Raw genomic sequence first — 16,431 nt, forward strand, 5'->3', positions numbered from 1 at the left:
AACAACCAGAGGCCCTCGTTATTTCATCTGCAAGTCTAAATTCATCTAAATGTCTCTAAACTGGGCAGAGCCACGGATAACATTTGGTTGAAAAACTGAATAGGAAAAGAATGTTGTGAGTCAGGAGAGCATTCAGTCAGTATGGCATTGGATTGGTTAGTCAGCAAAACAAACTTGTCCAATAGCAAATGCACAAACCAAGTTATAAAAAGTTTCACTGTTGTAAGCAGCATCACAAAACCCTAGCTATCCAAAGCACATTGGTGTATTTGCACTAACGTGTTTAAATATTAACAGATTACAAGGATATTTTGTATTTTATAGCAGCTTCCGTGTGAGGATCTCAAATAACTTTACAAATATTAATTAACCTTCATAATACCCTTGTGAAACAAGTATATTCCATGAGTCCCATTTTGAAAATGGTAAAAGAAAGGCATTGAGAGGTTCCGTGACCTGCTCAGATTCACACTGGAAGCTTAAGGCAGAGCTAGCAACAGAATCCAGGTATCCTGAGTTCCAGTTTTATGCCTTAACCATAAGTTCCTCCAAGATTATGCTTGAGGCTCTGATCTATTGCTCACGGAAGCCAACGGGTATTGTCTCAGGACCGCGCTGAGGACACTAACATTCAGCAATGAAGACTCAGCATCTATTACGTTTTCACTATTTGAACTGAATGGCTCAGGATGCTAGCGCACAGGTCCACATTTTCAGCAGGTCCCATTAACTGAACACCAGAAACCCACCATTTATGTTATCAAGAATTTAGGGTCACCATAAATGTATCAAGAATTTAGGTTCACTGCTCTGTAAGTGCAAACTGCTGTGTTCACGCATAGATGTGACATTTTGCTAATGCTCCCACTGGATTTAGTTTTGACTTTTTTTGCACTTAAATGATCCTAAAAACATTTAAATATTTAACCTGATGCTTCAGCTGAAAAGGCATTTGGATTGTAGTGATAGTCACAATTTTACATACATGCCTAAAGAAATGACCACTAAAAATCTTTACCATTTCATCCCATAAGCAAACACTAGGACATTCTGTGTTCTCCCTAATCCTTGCTCTCATGGTGGAACCCCGACAAAGGACCCCTGACTTTGCGGCTTCAGACCTCATGCCGTGAAGCATGCTCCTTGAGGACTCTGGTTGAGGTCTTGGTGGGGGCAGTCTCCCCAGTCTGAGTCCATTGCTTTCTCCATGAGGTGCTTCTTAAACTGGAGTTCTGGCACCATGCAGTCTGGTTTGGAACTGAGTGACAGATCTGCATGTAGTGGAAACATGAGCTTCTCCAAGGCAGAAAAGACAGTGCTTGTGGTTGTTGCTGACTGAGAATGAATGGGGGCAGCAGAGAATTTCTGAAGCTGGTAATCCTGGGCATAATCTAAGTCAGGAGTCCCATCAGGGTAATCTGCTGGGGGGCAGTGGGACATTTTGTTTACATTGACTGTTTGCAGGCATGGCCCCCTACAGCTCCCAGTGGCTCCAGTGGCCGCAGTTCGCCGTTCCTGGCCAATGGGAGCTGCAGGAAGCTGTTGCTTGCGTGGACATGATAACAGCCTTGACTGATACACAGCTTCCATTGTACCTTGGCAGGATGGCAGGCAGGCATATATTTCCAGCTGCATTTGAACAACCACAAGCAACTGGATGGATAAAGGAAATGTGCCAAGCACTTCAACCAACTTTATTGTGACTGTTATGAGACCAGTCCACAGAACTGTGGAGGATCAAGGACGCAGGGATGTAAAGTACCAGATCTAGAGCTACACTGAGGTCCTTCATAAACCTTAAACCACGAGGGCGACGTAGGACAGCCAAGTAAGGACAAAGAGGGGATGGCTATGTGCTTTTCATGTTTTTAAGGCAAATTTCCACACAGGGTACTACCTAAATAATGCCCCATAAGTATGAGTCAGGCCATGTAGGATCATGAAATAAATATCTAATGCACCTGGATATGTCAATGTATCTCATATAGTAAGTACATAATTATATTAATATAGACTTGCTGATTCTAGCTCAGCTGACCAAATTACATAGAAGAATCATAGAAGATTAGAGTTAGAAGAGACCTCAGGAGGTCATCTAGTTCAGTCCCTGCTCAAAGCAGGAACAACAACAACTAAATCATCCCAGCCAGGACTCTGTCAAGCCAGGCCTTAAAAATCTCTAAGGAAGGAGTTTCCACCACCTCCCTAGGTAACCCATTCCAGTGCTTCATCACCCTCCTAATGAAACAGTTTTCCCCAATATCCAATCTAGACCTCCTGCACTGCAATGAGTAGCCCTGTAAATTAGAGAACACGGGACACACATGGTTAGGGGTTACCTTGCAGTATAAGGCATATGTGATGCATATGTTAATGACAATATCCATTACAGACATACTCAAGACCTCCCGAAAAACAAAGGTGCAACAACAGCTTCATCATGGCTACTGACAAAAAGGGTGAGGAGAGGCTCTACTGGAAGCAAATCATGTTTCTTGGGCAACAGGCAAACCATTTCTCCACACACTGACTACCTAATTTTGCTGTGATTTCACTGACACCTCTTAATTTGTATGCTCCACAGGTCTGACAGCACAGAGGGTGTGAGTGGGTGTGTCCAACACATCATAAAGTGCAAAGCTGATAAAGTAAGTAATTTTATGGGGTTCTGTCTTTCATTCATGCAGAAAAGAGGAATGTGCCAAACAGCATTGCTTCCCACCAGGCTCCTGCTGGAGGATTTAACAAATGAATGGCTCTCTCCTTCACCAGAGCAACATACAAAGCATCGTCCTGTAGCAAGTGGAGGCTACACTCGCAGGCCCCAAACCTCTTGCAGCTTTGAAAACCGTCTGCCATCTCAAAGATACAAACATTCTCTACTACACCTGGGAATCACAAACCACTTGGGACTTGGTCTCGTAAATGGTTTCTTAAAAAGCAGAATTTTTTGAAAAAGCGTAAAGTTTTCTTGGCTTCAGAATGAAAATTTCTGTATTCTCATTACTTTATGAGAGAAAAAACAATATAGAAGCACTTTCTTCATCTGTATGAATATTACAGGCCTTGCTATTTGCTTTTCCTTCCCCATGCTTGCAAACTGCTTCCCAAATAGAAGAGGACAGAATCTTTTTTATTGTGAAATGGCTTATGTTAAGAATTTAGAGTGGCATTGCTGAAACAGGCAAAGGTCACACGGAGTCTTGATGGGATTTCTGCTCCTAAATCATTTAGGTGCTTTTGAAAAAACCCACCCTTATTGTTACATTTAAAAATAAAATAAAAGAAGCAAAACAGAACCGATGTCACTAGAAATGGGAATGAAGAATCTCCAAAGGTTTTTGCAGAAGTGGGCTCTTAATTGGCAGCATGTACCGTACGTTTTGACAGAAGCTATGGAGCACTCTAGGGTTGGATGGCTGGACCATATTGCTGGTTCATTTCACTGTGGCTGGATACTCTATAATCCCACCAATCTGAGAGAGAAATAAGAAGGAAAGGAAGTAACTTTAGCATGATTTTACTCTGCATGCAATGCACAAGATGGTCCCTGCTGGAGAAGAGTGTACCCAAGCATCTGGAGGTCTTCTGTATTTCTGGGGGAGGACAAAAATGGATGGTAATGCTGGTGTAAATACCACCAGCTCATCTGGAAGACCTCATGGCTGACTTCTCCAGGATCAACCCTGCTCTTGAAGCCCTCAGGATACTTGCCCTCGGGGATTTCACTGTGCACGCTGACCTCAGCACAGTACAGGACTTCCTTGAAGTGATGGACTCTGGACTTCGCCGAATGGTTCTGGCTCCTGCCCAAATTGGTTGTTGAAAGCCAGAGGTGTGGCTGTGGTACTCTTATCACTTGTACAGGGAATATGATGAAGGCCCCCTATAAAAAAAAAGTGCCTTGACATGGGAGTGGTTGCCAGCTGATTTTAAAGTGGGGTTTAAAGCCCTGTGGGGTGGGCACCTGGCTATATGAGGCCCCTTGATGAGACTCCTCATGGATCTTGTGCTTTGACACTCCCCATGTTTAGGAGTAATCGATCACTCCTTATGCCTTTGCTGAGTGACCCATATGGCATGGAACTCATTCTCTTTGAGCAGGCATCTCGGTCAACTCCCTCCCTCCCCTTTTTAAATAAACATCTGAAAATATACTTGATGGGGGGTATTTTCAGTTTCAATCATTGTTGGCCCTTACACAGGAACCTTCCTCTCTCTTTTTTAGTAATACCATATCGTTTGGATTCCTAAGCACATGGTCTGGTTTGCATACTATTTGGGTATTGCTTTAACAATGATTTTATTTGTATTTGGAATGGCTGTGCAAGAGCCTCTGAGTGTGTGTTTTGCTATATAAATACAATTATTATTGTTATGTACATCCAACCCAGTGTCAGACCTGACACTGTATGTTCACAGAATTATAATGCTTCCCAGATGCTGAGCTAAACGAGCTTCTCAATGGACCAACTATAAATATCGATGCAACATGTGCCCATCTGCAAATTAATCATGTACAGAACATTCTGGTTATGCCAGATCCATGAGCATTGTCAACTTTTCTCTGTAATATCCAGTGTCCATTTATAGTTTAAGGGATGGAATACACAAAATGGGAATGTACACAGGTGAGTAGCTGATGTCAGACTGGAGGTTAAGAGAAGTCTTGTTTCTTTACTGAAAGCACAGCAGCTGCCAATGAAGCGGGTTATGGGCTTCTGCTGCAATTGGTGAATGGAAGCTACCCGAGGACGCTATTCTAATAGCTCGTTTGAACATTACTGTCTGCTCCGTTTCTCCTCCATTGGGGTTTTACAATAAATGGGGGTGCTATAAACAGGAGTAGAAATCAACAAAAAAAACCCTCTGTCTGTGGGGAAAGTAAACATTGCTCCAGCCACACCAATCAGCAGCATTTTCTGGACCTTAAAAGTTTGCTTCAATCATGGAGCTGCCCTCGGGGTAGGGTAGATGGGCAATGCTCTTCCTGTTCTGAATTAGATACACTGACCTTTACCCATTGAATGCATCTTTGTGTGTCTATATCACCTACCCACTTAGTGGTCCCCCAGCCTACAATTATTTATTCACTAGAGTTTCTCCCCAGAATGGGATTCAGTGTGATCCTCACTTCTTCTGGATGAAGTGCATCTGAATGCGAGACAGCTGCTTTGCAGGATAAGCCTAGCTCAAAAGATTATAAAGCAAAGAGGAAAGCATCTAAGGGAGGTGCCATGTTATCACTCACTTGCCTCACGTGCTCTTTCTGAGCTAATCCGAGTCACCTACTTCCCAATTCAGTGGATGGCAGTGGGACTGATGGAAAAAATAGTCTGCAGCAGAACATGGCAAATCTAATGCAGACTCAAAAGTGGTAAGTCTTTAAAAGCTTAGCTAGACACTACAAATATTTATTTTTTTATCTCTATTCTATGTTCACCAAGGGCACCAGTATGTTTGTTCTCTAGTCTTCAGATTACATCATCACAGAGCCATGGCCTGTCTGCGGCAAGTCACAGAACAGTTCCCAGTAAAGCATGTGTGCACTCTGTAAGATTAACTGAAGGATGGGCATAAGCGTAGCTGCACAGTGTAAAATTACATGCCATGGAACATTTGGGAGCAATGTTTGAAATGTAAGAACATGAGTCTTGCATGGAAAATAAGCATGAGGATGCAAACAGTTAATTGCATGAACAAAAATATGCAGAAAAATGCAAAAAAAACAATGGGTACCGATATGCAAAAAAAACAATGGGTACCGATGTGCACAAAATCTATTTTGCATGTACAATTTAGAACGTTATTTTTGAAAATGTGTCCATGTCTGTGGAATTAGTATTGGCCCATAACACATTACAACAATAATCGTTTGAAAGAAGTCCTTCTAACACAGATTTGCTGCCCCACAGGCAGCAGTGTATTATCAGTGACTAAACTGTAGATTTGCTAGCAGGGAAGAGAATCCATGATATGGCAACAACTTTACAAGAAGGCTGCGGAAAAGCTCGAACATCCTCACATCATAAATTGTTAAAATCACAGAAAAGGCTGCTCTTGATCTGTAGCCATATTCCATTGTATGGGATTTGGTTTTCAAAAGGGTCTTATAAAACATCTTGAAGTACAATATCCAGTTCTCATCAGAAAGCTTTTCCTCCTTAGTGTCAGCCTCAGGCTTGTGATAGCTTACCAAGCACGGAGTACGTGCTTTGAGAGAGGCCAAAGATAAATTTATATGCTCCACAACTGAGCTGCTAGATTATTTCTCATCTTTTCTCTTTGGCACACTTGTGTAACATGCTTTCCTCCTATTGCGTCTGCCATCAGTACTATGCAGGACCAAGGTAGCAAGCAACTAAAATGCTTCAGAAATTGCAGAGCTGCCATTATTGTATTTCCTGCAAGGATACACAGAGCAGAGACTTCAGATAGAACCAAAATCTTATGAATTCTACAATTCATGGAATCTTCATGATAGATTTGTTGTTGCTATTTAAAAAAAAAAAGGTAATGACATGAAAGCGATCTGAGATTTGGGTTACACTCATCTACAATCTCAGGCTATCTCCAAAGCAGCCTGAAGTACGACAGTGAAAGCCAGCTAATTAGAGTGCTAGGTACCATGTGCAAGGTTTGCAGTTTTACACTGACTATTCACTATTACAGGCACCGGAGACTGTTGCTGATATCCAGAAAGGTACAGATTTACAGCAGCAGCCAAGAGCACAATGACAAGAAGGAACTCCATTTAATAGCAGGCTAAATGCATTTTCCAGCAGAAAATCTCTGCACACACACTGAGCAACGTCTGTAGTCTGCTAAAGAGACATTGCTAGCAAATGCATTCATCAGTGCTATAAAACATTTCTAGACAATCATTGTTTTATATTGCTCGCTTCGGTTTTAAGACCAACTCCTGAGGTCACTACTAAGTTTTTAGTTAGCTCTAAGCCAGGCAAACTCACAAAGAGTTTTTCCAAGACAGGGCAGAATAAAACGGGAGCTTAGCATTTGGCTAAGATAAGAAGCAAACTTTTAAAAATATCTAGGTGATTTAGGAGCCCAAGCGCTAGTATCAAAAGTGCCTAGGTATCCTGGAGCCTATATCCCACTTAATATACAATGAGATTTAGGCTCCTAAGTGCCCAGCAGTCAGATTTTTAGAAGTGTTTTGGGACCTAACTTCCACTGAAGACACTTCTCAAAAGGGTACTTAGGTTTTTGTGAAAACTGCACCCAAGTCCTGTTTTCTGCCCTGAACACTATCACCTGCCTACAACAAGAAAAACACAAAATGAGACAGAGGACATTGGTTCAGGAAAGGCAGCGTGTCATGACTGTTGAGGAGAGAAAGAAGGGGATTGCTTGAGAGGGTGGGTTTCACGGAGGGGAATTTAAGGATGAGAGAAATGCTGATTTTGTAGCCTATAGGTACAGGTATTTGCTAAATACGGCGCAGGCATAAGTTAAGGTGGTAATGTAATGAGCCTACAAGCCTCAAGGCCTATAAGACAAAAGCTTAGCTAACCTAATCAAGGCATAAGACCCCAAAAGCCTTAGCACAAGTAGTTAACCAGGAGTAACCCTAGATCATAAGATATCACAAGACAGAATGCTGCAATGGCTAAACTGCTGACAGGTAACCACAAGATGCTCGTTTATACCAGCCTGGGATATTTTAAAGTTAGGAACATCAGCAGATGTCTGACCACAGGAAAACCATGGTAATTGACTGACATATTTGCTAATAAGCTTGAGGTAAATGGACTAGTAACCCGTGGGAGAAGGGCACCTCAATATTAGTAGGGTGAGGAAATACAAACAAGGAAAAAGGGAGCCAAATTTGCTGCCTCACAGGCCTGCTGAAGACCACTTTAGAAAGGATGAGGGCTGGCCCGGAATTGGGAAAGCCACTAGAGCAGGTGTACCCATTACGTATGGATATCCGCCTCTTGTCATGCAGGTGAACCCCGACCCGTTTGTTCTCAATTGCTTCATTTATATTGCTGGCTCCAGAAGCCAGTACTATACTGAGTATACCGGGGTTCTCAACCCACGGCCCAATCAGCACACAGCTGTGGCCCATGTGACATCTTCAGGGCCATACAGGTAGTATATATATTGTGTGGATGTGGCCAACATAACACTTAAGAGAGCTGCATATGCAGCCCATAATGGTAAATAGGTTGAGAACCACTGGTGTACACCATGGTGATTACACACTAGTTGCGTATCTATGGCTCCAGATGTTTCTACTGTATTATCATGGTGTCAATTCACTTATGTCACTGCCTTCAGATGATACTGGCAGCATATTACATGGCATTGCTGGTAGTGGGTGGCATAGGAGCCGACTCTATGGAAAAAAATAGTGGGTGCTGAGCACCCGCAGGCAGGTCCCTCCTCCCCTCCCACAGCACCGGGCCCCACCGATCAGCTCGTCTCCGTCCCCCAGAGTGCCTCCCGCTGGCCGCCATCAGCTGTTTGGCAGCGTGCTGGGGGAGGAATGAAGGGGCGAGCCTGGGCGACGCATGGCCCAGATGTGGGGAGTGGAAGGGGCGGGACCAGCCCCTTCCACCCACTGAGACACTGCTCTGCAGCCCTGCGCGGCGGCTGCCTCAGAGAACAGGGCTGGGGAGGTGACTCCTACTGCCTGCCCGGGCTCGTGTGCTGGGGTCCCCGGCAGCCCAGCCAGGAGGGGAGTGGAAGCCACCTCCTCCCCAGCCAGGCTCTCTCAGGCAGCTGCCGGGCAGTGCTACAGAGCAGCAACCGGGAGGGGCCGGTGTTAAAAGCGGCTCCCTCCTGCTCCCTGCCTGGGCTCCTGGGAGCAGGGAGAATAGCAGAACATGCCAGGAGGACAAAGCGTCCCACACCCACAGGTAACATGGGGTGGGGAGAGTGCAGTGGCCTTGGGGCTGGGCATGGGGAGACACACACGTGACCTGCCCTTTTGCTCATGCCCCCCCCACTATGGGGAGGCACCAGTTGAATATGGGGCACCCTCGGGGGAGGGGGCGGAGCAGGGGCGGGAAGAGGTGGGGTGGGGCATTGGGGGAAAGGGTGGGGTGGGGGCATGGCATAGGACGGAGCAGGGGGTCAAGAACCCCCTGGGAAATCTGGAAGTCGGCACCTACGGCAGGTGGTATGTCTACACTGCAATTAAACAACTGCAGCTGACCTGTGCCAGCTGACTTGGACTCATGGGACGTGGGCTGCGGGGCTGTTTAACTGCTGTGTAAACATTTGGGCTCGGCCTGGAGCCCGGGATCTAGAACCCTGCAAGGTAGGAGGGTCCCAGAGCTCAGGCTGCAGCCCGAGCCGGAACGTCTACACCACAATGAAACAGCCTCGCAGCCCAAGCCCTGCAAGCCTGAGTCAGCTGGCACAGCTGTCTAACTGCAGTGTAGACACATGCTTACTCATGACGATTTTGCTTTAATTTGGGTGAAACTGACCAAGAAAAACGCTCCTTTTCTATTATTCAGATCTGAATCCAATAAACTGCCTCTATCAAAGGAAGCTGGAAGCTAACTGCATTCATAAAATGTAAATGAAAACAGAATTTTATGCTTTCACTCCTAATGGGTGTGTGATGAAGTTGGAATGCTCTTAATGTTTTTGCTGAATGTGGTGTGGGTGCCTCAGTTTCCCTCTGCATTTCTCAAGTGTCTAGGGGCGTGTTATTGTTGCAGAGCGCTAGGGGGCCAGCGAGATCCTGTCTGCACAGAGAATGGTTGACACCCTGTCTTCTGGCAACTAATGGCCTGGGCCCTTGCTCTGCAAAGGTGCCAACTGAAGGTGTTGAAGAACAAAGAGATCAGGTGACCTCCTGGCCTGGGAAAGAGACAAAGGGAGAGGAGGGGCTGAAGAGTTTTCAGTTTAGAGCTGGCTGGGAAAATGGAGGGGAGGCCAGACAGACCTCCCAGCCTCCCCTGACCCTACCCAAGACGGCCCTGACTGAGGGGGTTCTGTTGTCTGTACCTGCAAGACCTGTCTTGAACTGTGTTCCTGTCGTCTACATAAACCTTCTGTTTTACTGGCTGGCTGAGAGTCATGGTGAATCGCAGTAAGCTGAGGGTGCAGGGTCTTGTCTCCCCCAAACTCCAAGACAGGGTGCTGGGATACTTCGAGGTTTATTGGATGTGATGTGGTTCTCCCTCCCTGTCTCAAAAACTCCTCCATAGCAAGCGACTTTGCTGACTCTATCTGAATTCACTTTGCAGCCAGAAAAGATGAGATTTGTTTAGGAGAGTTTACTATTGAAGGAAACAGGGAAAGGGGCTGTTTGCTGGAATTCCTGGACTGTTCTTCTAGACAATGGTTCCTGCAAATGTGCACACTACACTGGCAATGTGTCACCCCTGCCATCTATAGCCTCTAACTACAGAGGCATTACACGGCACGGAAAATACATCTCTGCAGCACCTGCATTCCATTCCATCACTTACTATCTCACCAGGTCCCTTGCAATGCCTGCTTCAAGTACATCCCGTATGTGACCAGTAAATTAATACGCATACTAAACTGTTCTGTCAGGCAGTTAGTTAGTGGAGTATCTCCTCTAAGTGGGATGTGCTGTCATGTTCAACAATTCATTACACTAAGCTACTCAAACAGAAGACCAGTACAAAGGAGTTCATGAGGCTTTAAAGTCTTCCTGGGTTGCATCCATCACTATGCATTTTCTCTGAGCCAGATGCAAACGGACTGAATGTTCTGCAGCTGTCATCACCTCTCCGCACAGTTTAAGACAGCTGCCCCCGAGCTGAAGCGTAATTCACTTTTCATGATGTATCTCCAAAAGACTGTGAGCATAAAGAATTTCATTTGGAGGGGAGCAGGCTTCTACTCACGGAAAGAAGGAAACGTGCTTTGCCGCAACACTTGATCTAGCATCCACAGCTGATTTTGAGCAGCCTTAAATATAACGCTGGCTAGGCCAGTGCAGTGGTCATCGGGGTGCATCTGGGAGGTGCACAGCTGGCCTTGCTATAAAAGATTATTAATGGCATTTCTTTGGACGTGGGTGGAAAGGGAAGAAAATCTGTCATAGGGACGTACCATGAACCTGCCTATGTCAAGGGCACCACATGGTAACTAATGTATAGAGAAAATAAACCCCCGTGCCTGGCTCCCTAGCAAGGCATGTTACTGATTCCTCCTCTGAGCAAAAGAAAAAGGTCTGGATTAAATACACCCCTCTCAGGGCCGTTTGGCAGAGAGAGGCAGAAGACTTCCCTGCATGTGCTACCCACATGGCAAGGTCGAAACGTGGCAGTGAGAGCAGAAGCCACCAGGCAGTTATCCCATTTCTGCACAGGGAACAGAGAACGGTTGAACAAGGGAGTGCAGTCAGGGGACCTGCTCCTTCTGAGAATGACCTGGTGCTGTGCCCCTTAACCACTACATCTTAGGAAATACCCGACAGAGCTTAGAACTGGTGCCAAGGTTACTGTGCCAGATCTTCAGCTGGCATAAATCAGCATAGCTCCGCTGACGTCAATGCAGGTGTAGGCTAAATATCAGGAGCGATGTCCCAGCAGATGTATTAGATTGAGGAACAGACTCTCAAAGAAAAGGTGAAAGCCCCATCACTTGGCACATTTAAAACTAGACCAGATAAACGAGCCAATGATGTGAAAGGAAAATCCAGCATTGGCTGGGGACGGACTGGATGACTCAACAAGTCTTTTGCCAATCTAATTTCTGGGGCAATGTCAGGAATCAGGGCCTGCAGCAGAGCTAGTTTCCAGGCAGTCTCATCAGTACATCTGGTCTGCAGCAGCTGCCTGATTAGCCACACAATCTGACTGTCTGCTGAGGCCAGCAGGCCAGCTCTTAAGCCAGCAACGGCAGCTCGCTGACTTCTCAACACTCCCGCCCCCGCTGTGCCTGCATTACCTTGTTCTTGCTGCTCCTGCCTTGCACCCAGCCTTGCCTCTTTCCAGTCCCTGCCTCGAGCCCCTCCTTGCCTGATACCCTGTTTGCTCAAGCTCCTGACCTTCAGTTTTGACCCCCAGCTGCGGCTCCTGACTACTGAGTCCAGCTTGACCCCATGGCTCTGGTAGCCAGTCTGTCCTCTGGTTTTGAACTCTAGCGCTGGTGACTGACTCTGGCCACTAGGCCTGCTGCCCGTTCCAGCCAGTAGGCTAGACCAATCCTCATCCCAGTTGCTTGACAGTAGAATCCCAAATGCACTTTCAAGCCCACATATGGGCCAAACAGAGAAGAAACACAGAGTTTGTGCCATGATGGAGGGTCTACACAGAAGGACTGTGACCCACGAACACTGCAGAGGAGACCATTGTGTGGGGATTTAATTACAGCTAGACTCTGGCTAGTATGCAGAAATACACTGTATCTGCATCGCTCCCAGCTGCTTTCTTCTTCTTCAGAATATCACAGAATCATAGAACATCTGGGTTGGAAGAGACCTCAGGAGGTCATCTAGTCCAACCCCCTGTTCAAAACAGGATCAATCCCCAACTAAATCATCCCAGCCAGGGCTTTGTCAAGCCTGACCTTAAAAACATCTAAGGATGGAGATTCCAGCATCTCCCTAGGTAACCCGTTCCTGTGCTTCACCACCCTCCTAGCGAAAATGTTTTTCCTAATATCAGTTATTCATATAAGAAAACCCACCACTCAACTCCTAGCTGTTATGGTTGTGAGAAAATGCGAATTGAGTGTAAACAATGCAATGACAACCACCTGCAAATAGCCCGAAACAACACCTCCAAAAGGTGAGACTAGCCCCATTCCTTTCACTGGGTCCTAAGTCAAATGTTCAATGAAGATACTTTAAAAGCTTACATTGTTACCGATTTCACTATTCAACAAAGCAGAGGCAAATACAAGACCACCATCTTAATCTCATATCTTCAGATCCCTTCTATGGCTATAAGCAAGGGACCCCACCAAATATGTTACAGGATTATTCCCGCTATCCTAGTCCACAGCAACAAAGACTTCTGCCTTTTACTCCTAATTGTGCTTTACAGTTCAATTCTTCCTTTCAAATATATGAGGCCCAAAACCCATCATACCCCCTTAGGGCACGTGATCTGCCTTTTTTCCACCAACACTTTCTACCACAATTCTCTGCCCATCCATTTATACAGAACAAAATGGAAAACAAACAATTTAATCCTCTTCAAACATTATAACTAAAGCAAAGTGGAAGATATGAGGTATAATATTAATACGCTATATATGATTGAACTGTACATAAAACGTTTGTCTGTAGAAGTGTCTATTTTTAATATAAAGTTTAAATATAAAGATTCATACCTAAACAAAAAAAAAAAAAAAAAAAAAGCAAGTAAGACAGGAGACAAAGGATCACACTATGAAGATCTACATAATCTGCTCTGAGTGACAGCTCATTTTGGTGCTGAACCGAGTGGGCGCGAGAGACACTACTACTCACTGCCTAAGGACACAAGAGCAGGGCATCTTACTCGCTAAGAGGCAGTCAAGTCCGAAAAGCCCAGCGGAGCATGAATGATCATATTTTGAACATTGGTACAACCTACCGAAAGTCGCATGTCATGTTAGTGCCTCAAGTGGGTGGAGCTTATTTTCTGGGCAGAGTTTGGAAGAGTACCACTACTCTTCCCACACCCTATTCCAATTCCTGATGCCCCACACGAGGCAGGAGTGGGGATGAGCATGCTAAGGGCATGGCCAGTGAGTTCATGCACAGTCTAATGGTGCAGGATGGGAGAAGTGAGCTTTTCCACTATTCCCATCCATAGCCTGCAGCAGCCAGGCACAAGCTGGCCATGTGGGTCAGCAGCTCCCAATACATAGGATGGGGCTGAGGATAGCTTAGTCTGCACTCAGCATAGTTTCCTTGCACCGAAGCATGCTATGCTGAGCTGGGCCGTGCTCCAGCCCAGTACCTCTGGATCTATGCTTTCAATTTTCTGAGGCTTTATAAACAATTTGCTTTGTAAGCCCAACTTGCTATTTGTGGATGTGCTGGAAAGGGTTGTCATGTCAATAACATAAGACATATACAACAGGATAGTGGCCGTTTCAGTCCCTCGAGTGGCACTGAGGATTCTTCCAATGAGCAGCCAAAACGCAGGAGTTAAACAGACCAGATGACCCACTACCTGTCCCTTCAAACCCAACCAATCTGATGACTAGACGGGATGGGATCATATCCTAAAGCATCTCCAGCTGTTCAGTGACATGGTCTTATCGCTCAGGAATTTACCTCTTTAAAAAAAACTACGACTAGAAAACTCTTGCAGTTGCTTTTGTGAAACAGAACTACATCCGGTAACTCCTCACTTAATGTTGTAGTTATGATCCTGAAAAATGCGACTTTAAGTGAAATGATGTTAAGCGAATCCAATTTCCCCATAAGAATTAATGTAAATGGGGGGGGGTGTTAGGTTCCAGGGAAATTTTGTTTTGCCCGACAAAAGGCATTATATACATTTAAACAAGCAATTTAACACAGGCACAGCCCACTGGCACTGGAGATGAGGCAGGCAAGGAGGCTGAAGATGCTGCAGGTTAGGAGAAGCACGCTGCGCAGCAGCAGCAGCAGCTTCCCCTACTCTGCAAGCACCAGGAGCAGGGGATTCAACCTTTGGCCCATCCACTCCACCCCTTCCCCCAAGCCCCCACCCTTGACCTGCCTCTTCTCCCTGCTTCAACCTCCTCCTCCCTTTTACTGTGCCTGCTGCATCCTTGCTCCTCCTTCCTGCCTGGGGCAATCAGCTGGCTTGCGGCATTGAGGAGGCAGGAGGGAGGGCGGAGGAGCGAAGACTTGGTGCACAGGCTCTCCCTCCCTCCCCTGCCTCGGGCAATCAGCTGGTTTGTGGTGTTCAAAAGGGAGGGGTAGCCTGCATGCCAAGTCCTGCTCCTCCCTCTTCCCTCCTAAACGCCACAAGCCAGCTGATTGCCGCAGGCAGGGGGCGGAGGGAGGAGGGTGAAGGTGCTGATCCGCGGGGTCTGCTGGCGGATGGGAGACGCTGGGGAGTGGGGCGTAGGGAGGCTGCCAGCTGTGGAGAAAACAGGTAGCCAAATGAAGTAAGAGTGGAACATCGCACAACTTTAAATGAGCATGTTCCCTAATTGCTCAGCAATGTAACAACGAAACAATGTTAACCGGGACAACTTTAAGTTATTTCAGAGGCAGTCTAAGAGCCACCCTCAGTGATGCTGCCTGATCATAAACAACCGACACAGCTCACAGCAGCCCAGGACAATAGACCTACTTGGAAAATAAACAATAGAAAGTTACTCCACCTGGCACTTGCCATGTACGCAGAGGTCAGTCTCATAAGGCCCACACGGAGTACCATCAAGAACCCTGTCTGCCACCAGCACAGGAGACTCCTTCCCCAGAGGAGAGCAGAAGAGTTCACACGGCTTATCTGAAAAAATACACAAGACCAGCAACTTCATTCAGGAGCAACAGCAGCATTTAGACAGAGCCCCAGAATGTCTGATAGAACAAGATGCATGAATATAGTAAGTATGTAACATGGACTCTATCCAATTACACAGACAAGTACGTAAGTACATATTTATCGATAACTCTAAGTGGGCTCAGATTCTAACAGTCTCAGCTTTCAGGAGGCTTGGCCCATTGTTTCCATTCAAGCCCATCGTTCTCCCTCTCCAAGATGCACTGTTTATCTGAAGATGCAGAAGGGGTTAAAAGGCGAAAGGTATGGGAGACTTTGAATCACTGGCAATACATTTCATTTTAGATCTGAATGAGTAATTTACTTGACAAATTTTTCCTTCTCTTTCCGTTAACTGGGCTTATATCTTTCCCTGCATCATTCCAACATACAATCCTTGGTCTCTAGAATGGGCACAAGCAGCTCACTGTGAACATTTCATTTACAAAATTCAAGCTGTGCAAGCCAGTTCTAAATGGACACATCGATCGTGTGATTTGTTTGTGTTTCTTGACTGAGCGTAACTCTTGAAACCAGGCATCCAGTGAGCACATTTGTGTTCAGAAATTTAAAACTCATTTCGCACAAATATTTGCTAAAATTTGCTTTGCTGCCAGCAAACTAGCTTGCTAGAAAGTAAACATATATTGTTGGAAAATGATGTGCCTCATTTGCCCATTCTAGCAATAATATATTATATTGTATGTTTAGACATTTACTTGGGAGGGAACTGGGGGGTAAATGTTTAGACATTTACCGGGCAGGATAGCTCAGTGGTTTGAGCATTGGCCTGCTAAATCCAGTGTTGCGAGTTCAGTCCTTGAGGAGGCCACTTAGGAATCTGGGGCAAAATCAGTACTTGGTCCTGCTAGTGAAGGCAGGGGGCTGGATTCAATAACCTTTCAGGGTCTCTTCCAGTTCTATGAGATAAGATATCTCCATACATATTTTTTTTCACTATAACTAGTGGAATAAGGGACTAAAAGGCTCAAACTAT

The 16,431-nt window shown here is 45.7% G+C and overlaps 1 protein-coding gene across 1 annotated transcript in view; it reads right to left on the reverse strand.

Annotated features, from left to right (window-relative positions):
- Positions 1-16,431, reverse strand: part of ADAMTS17 (ADAM metallopeptidase with thrombospondin type 1 motif 17) — a 278,450-nt gene that overhangs the window by 97,699 nt on the left and 164,320 nt on the right. The window contains exon 14 of the mRNA XM_050967133.1: positions 15,274-15,401. Within this exon, the coding sequence (XP_050823090.1) occupies positions 15,274-15,401 (128 nt within the window). The remainder of the gene's footprint in view (positions 1-15,273; positions 15,402-16,431) is intronic.

The sequence above is a fragment of the Gopherus flavomarginatus genome, chromosome 9 (assembly GCF_025201925.1).
Source record: "Gopherus flavomarginatus isolate rGopFla2 chromosome 9, rGopFla2.mat.asm, whole genome shotgun sequence".
Classification (NCBI taxonomy): domain Eukaryota; kingdom Metazoa; phylum Chordata; order Testudines; family Testudinidae; genus Gopherus; species Gopherus flavomarginatus.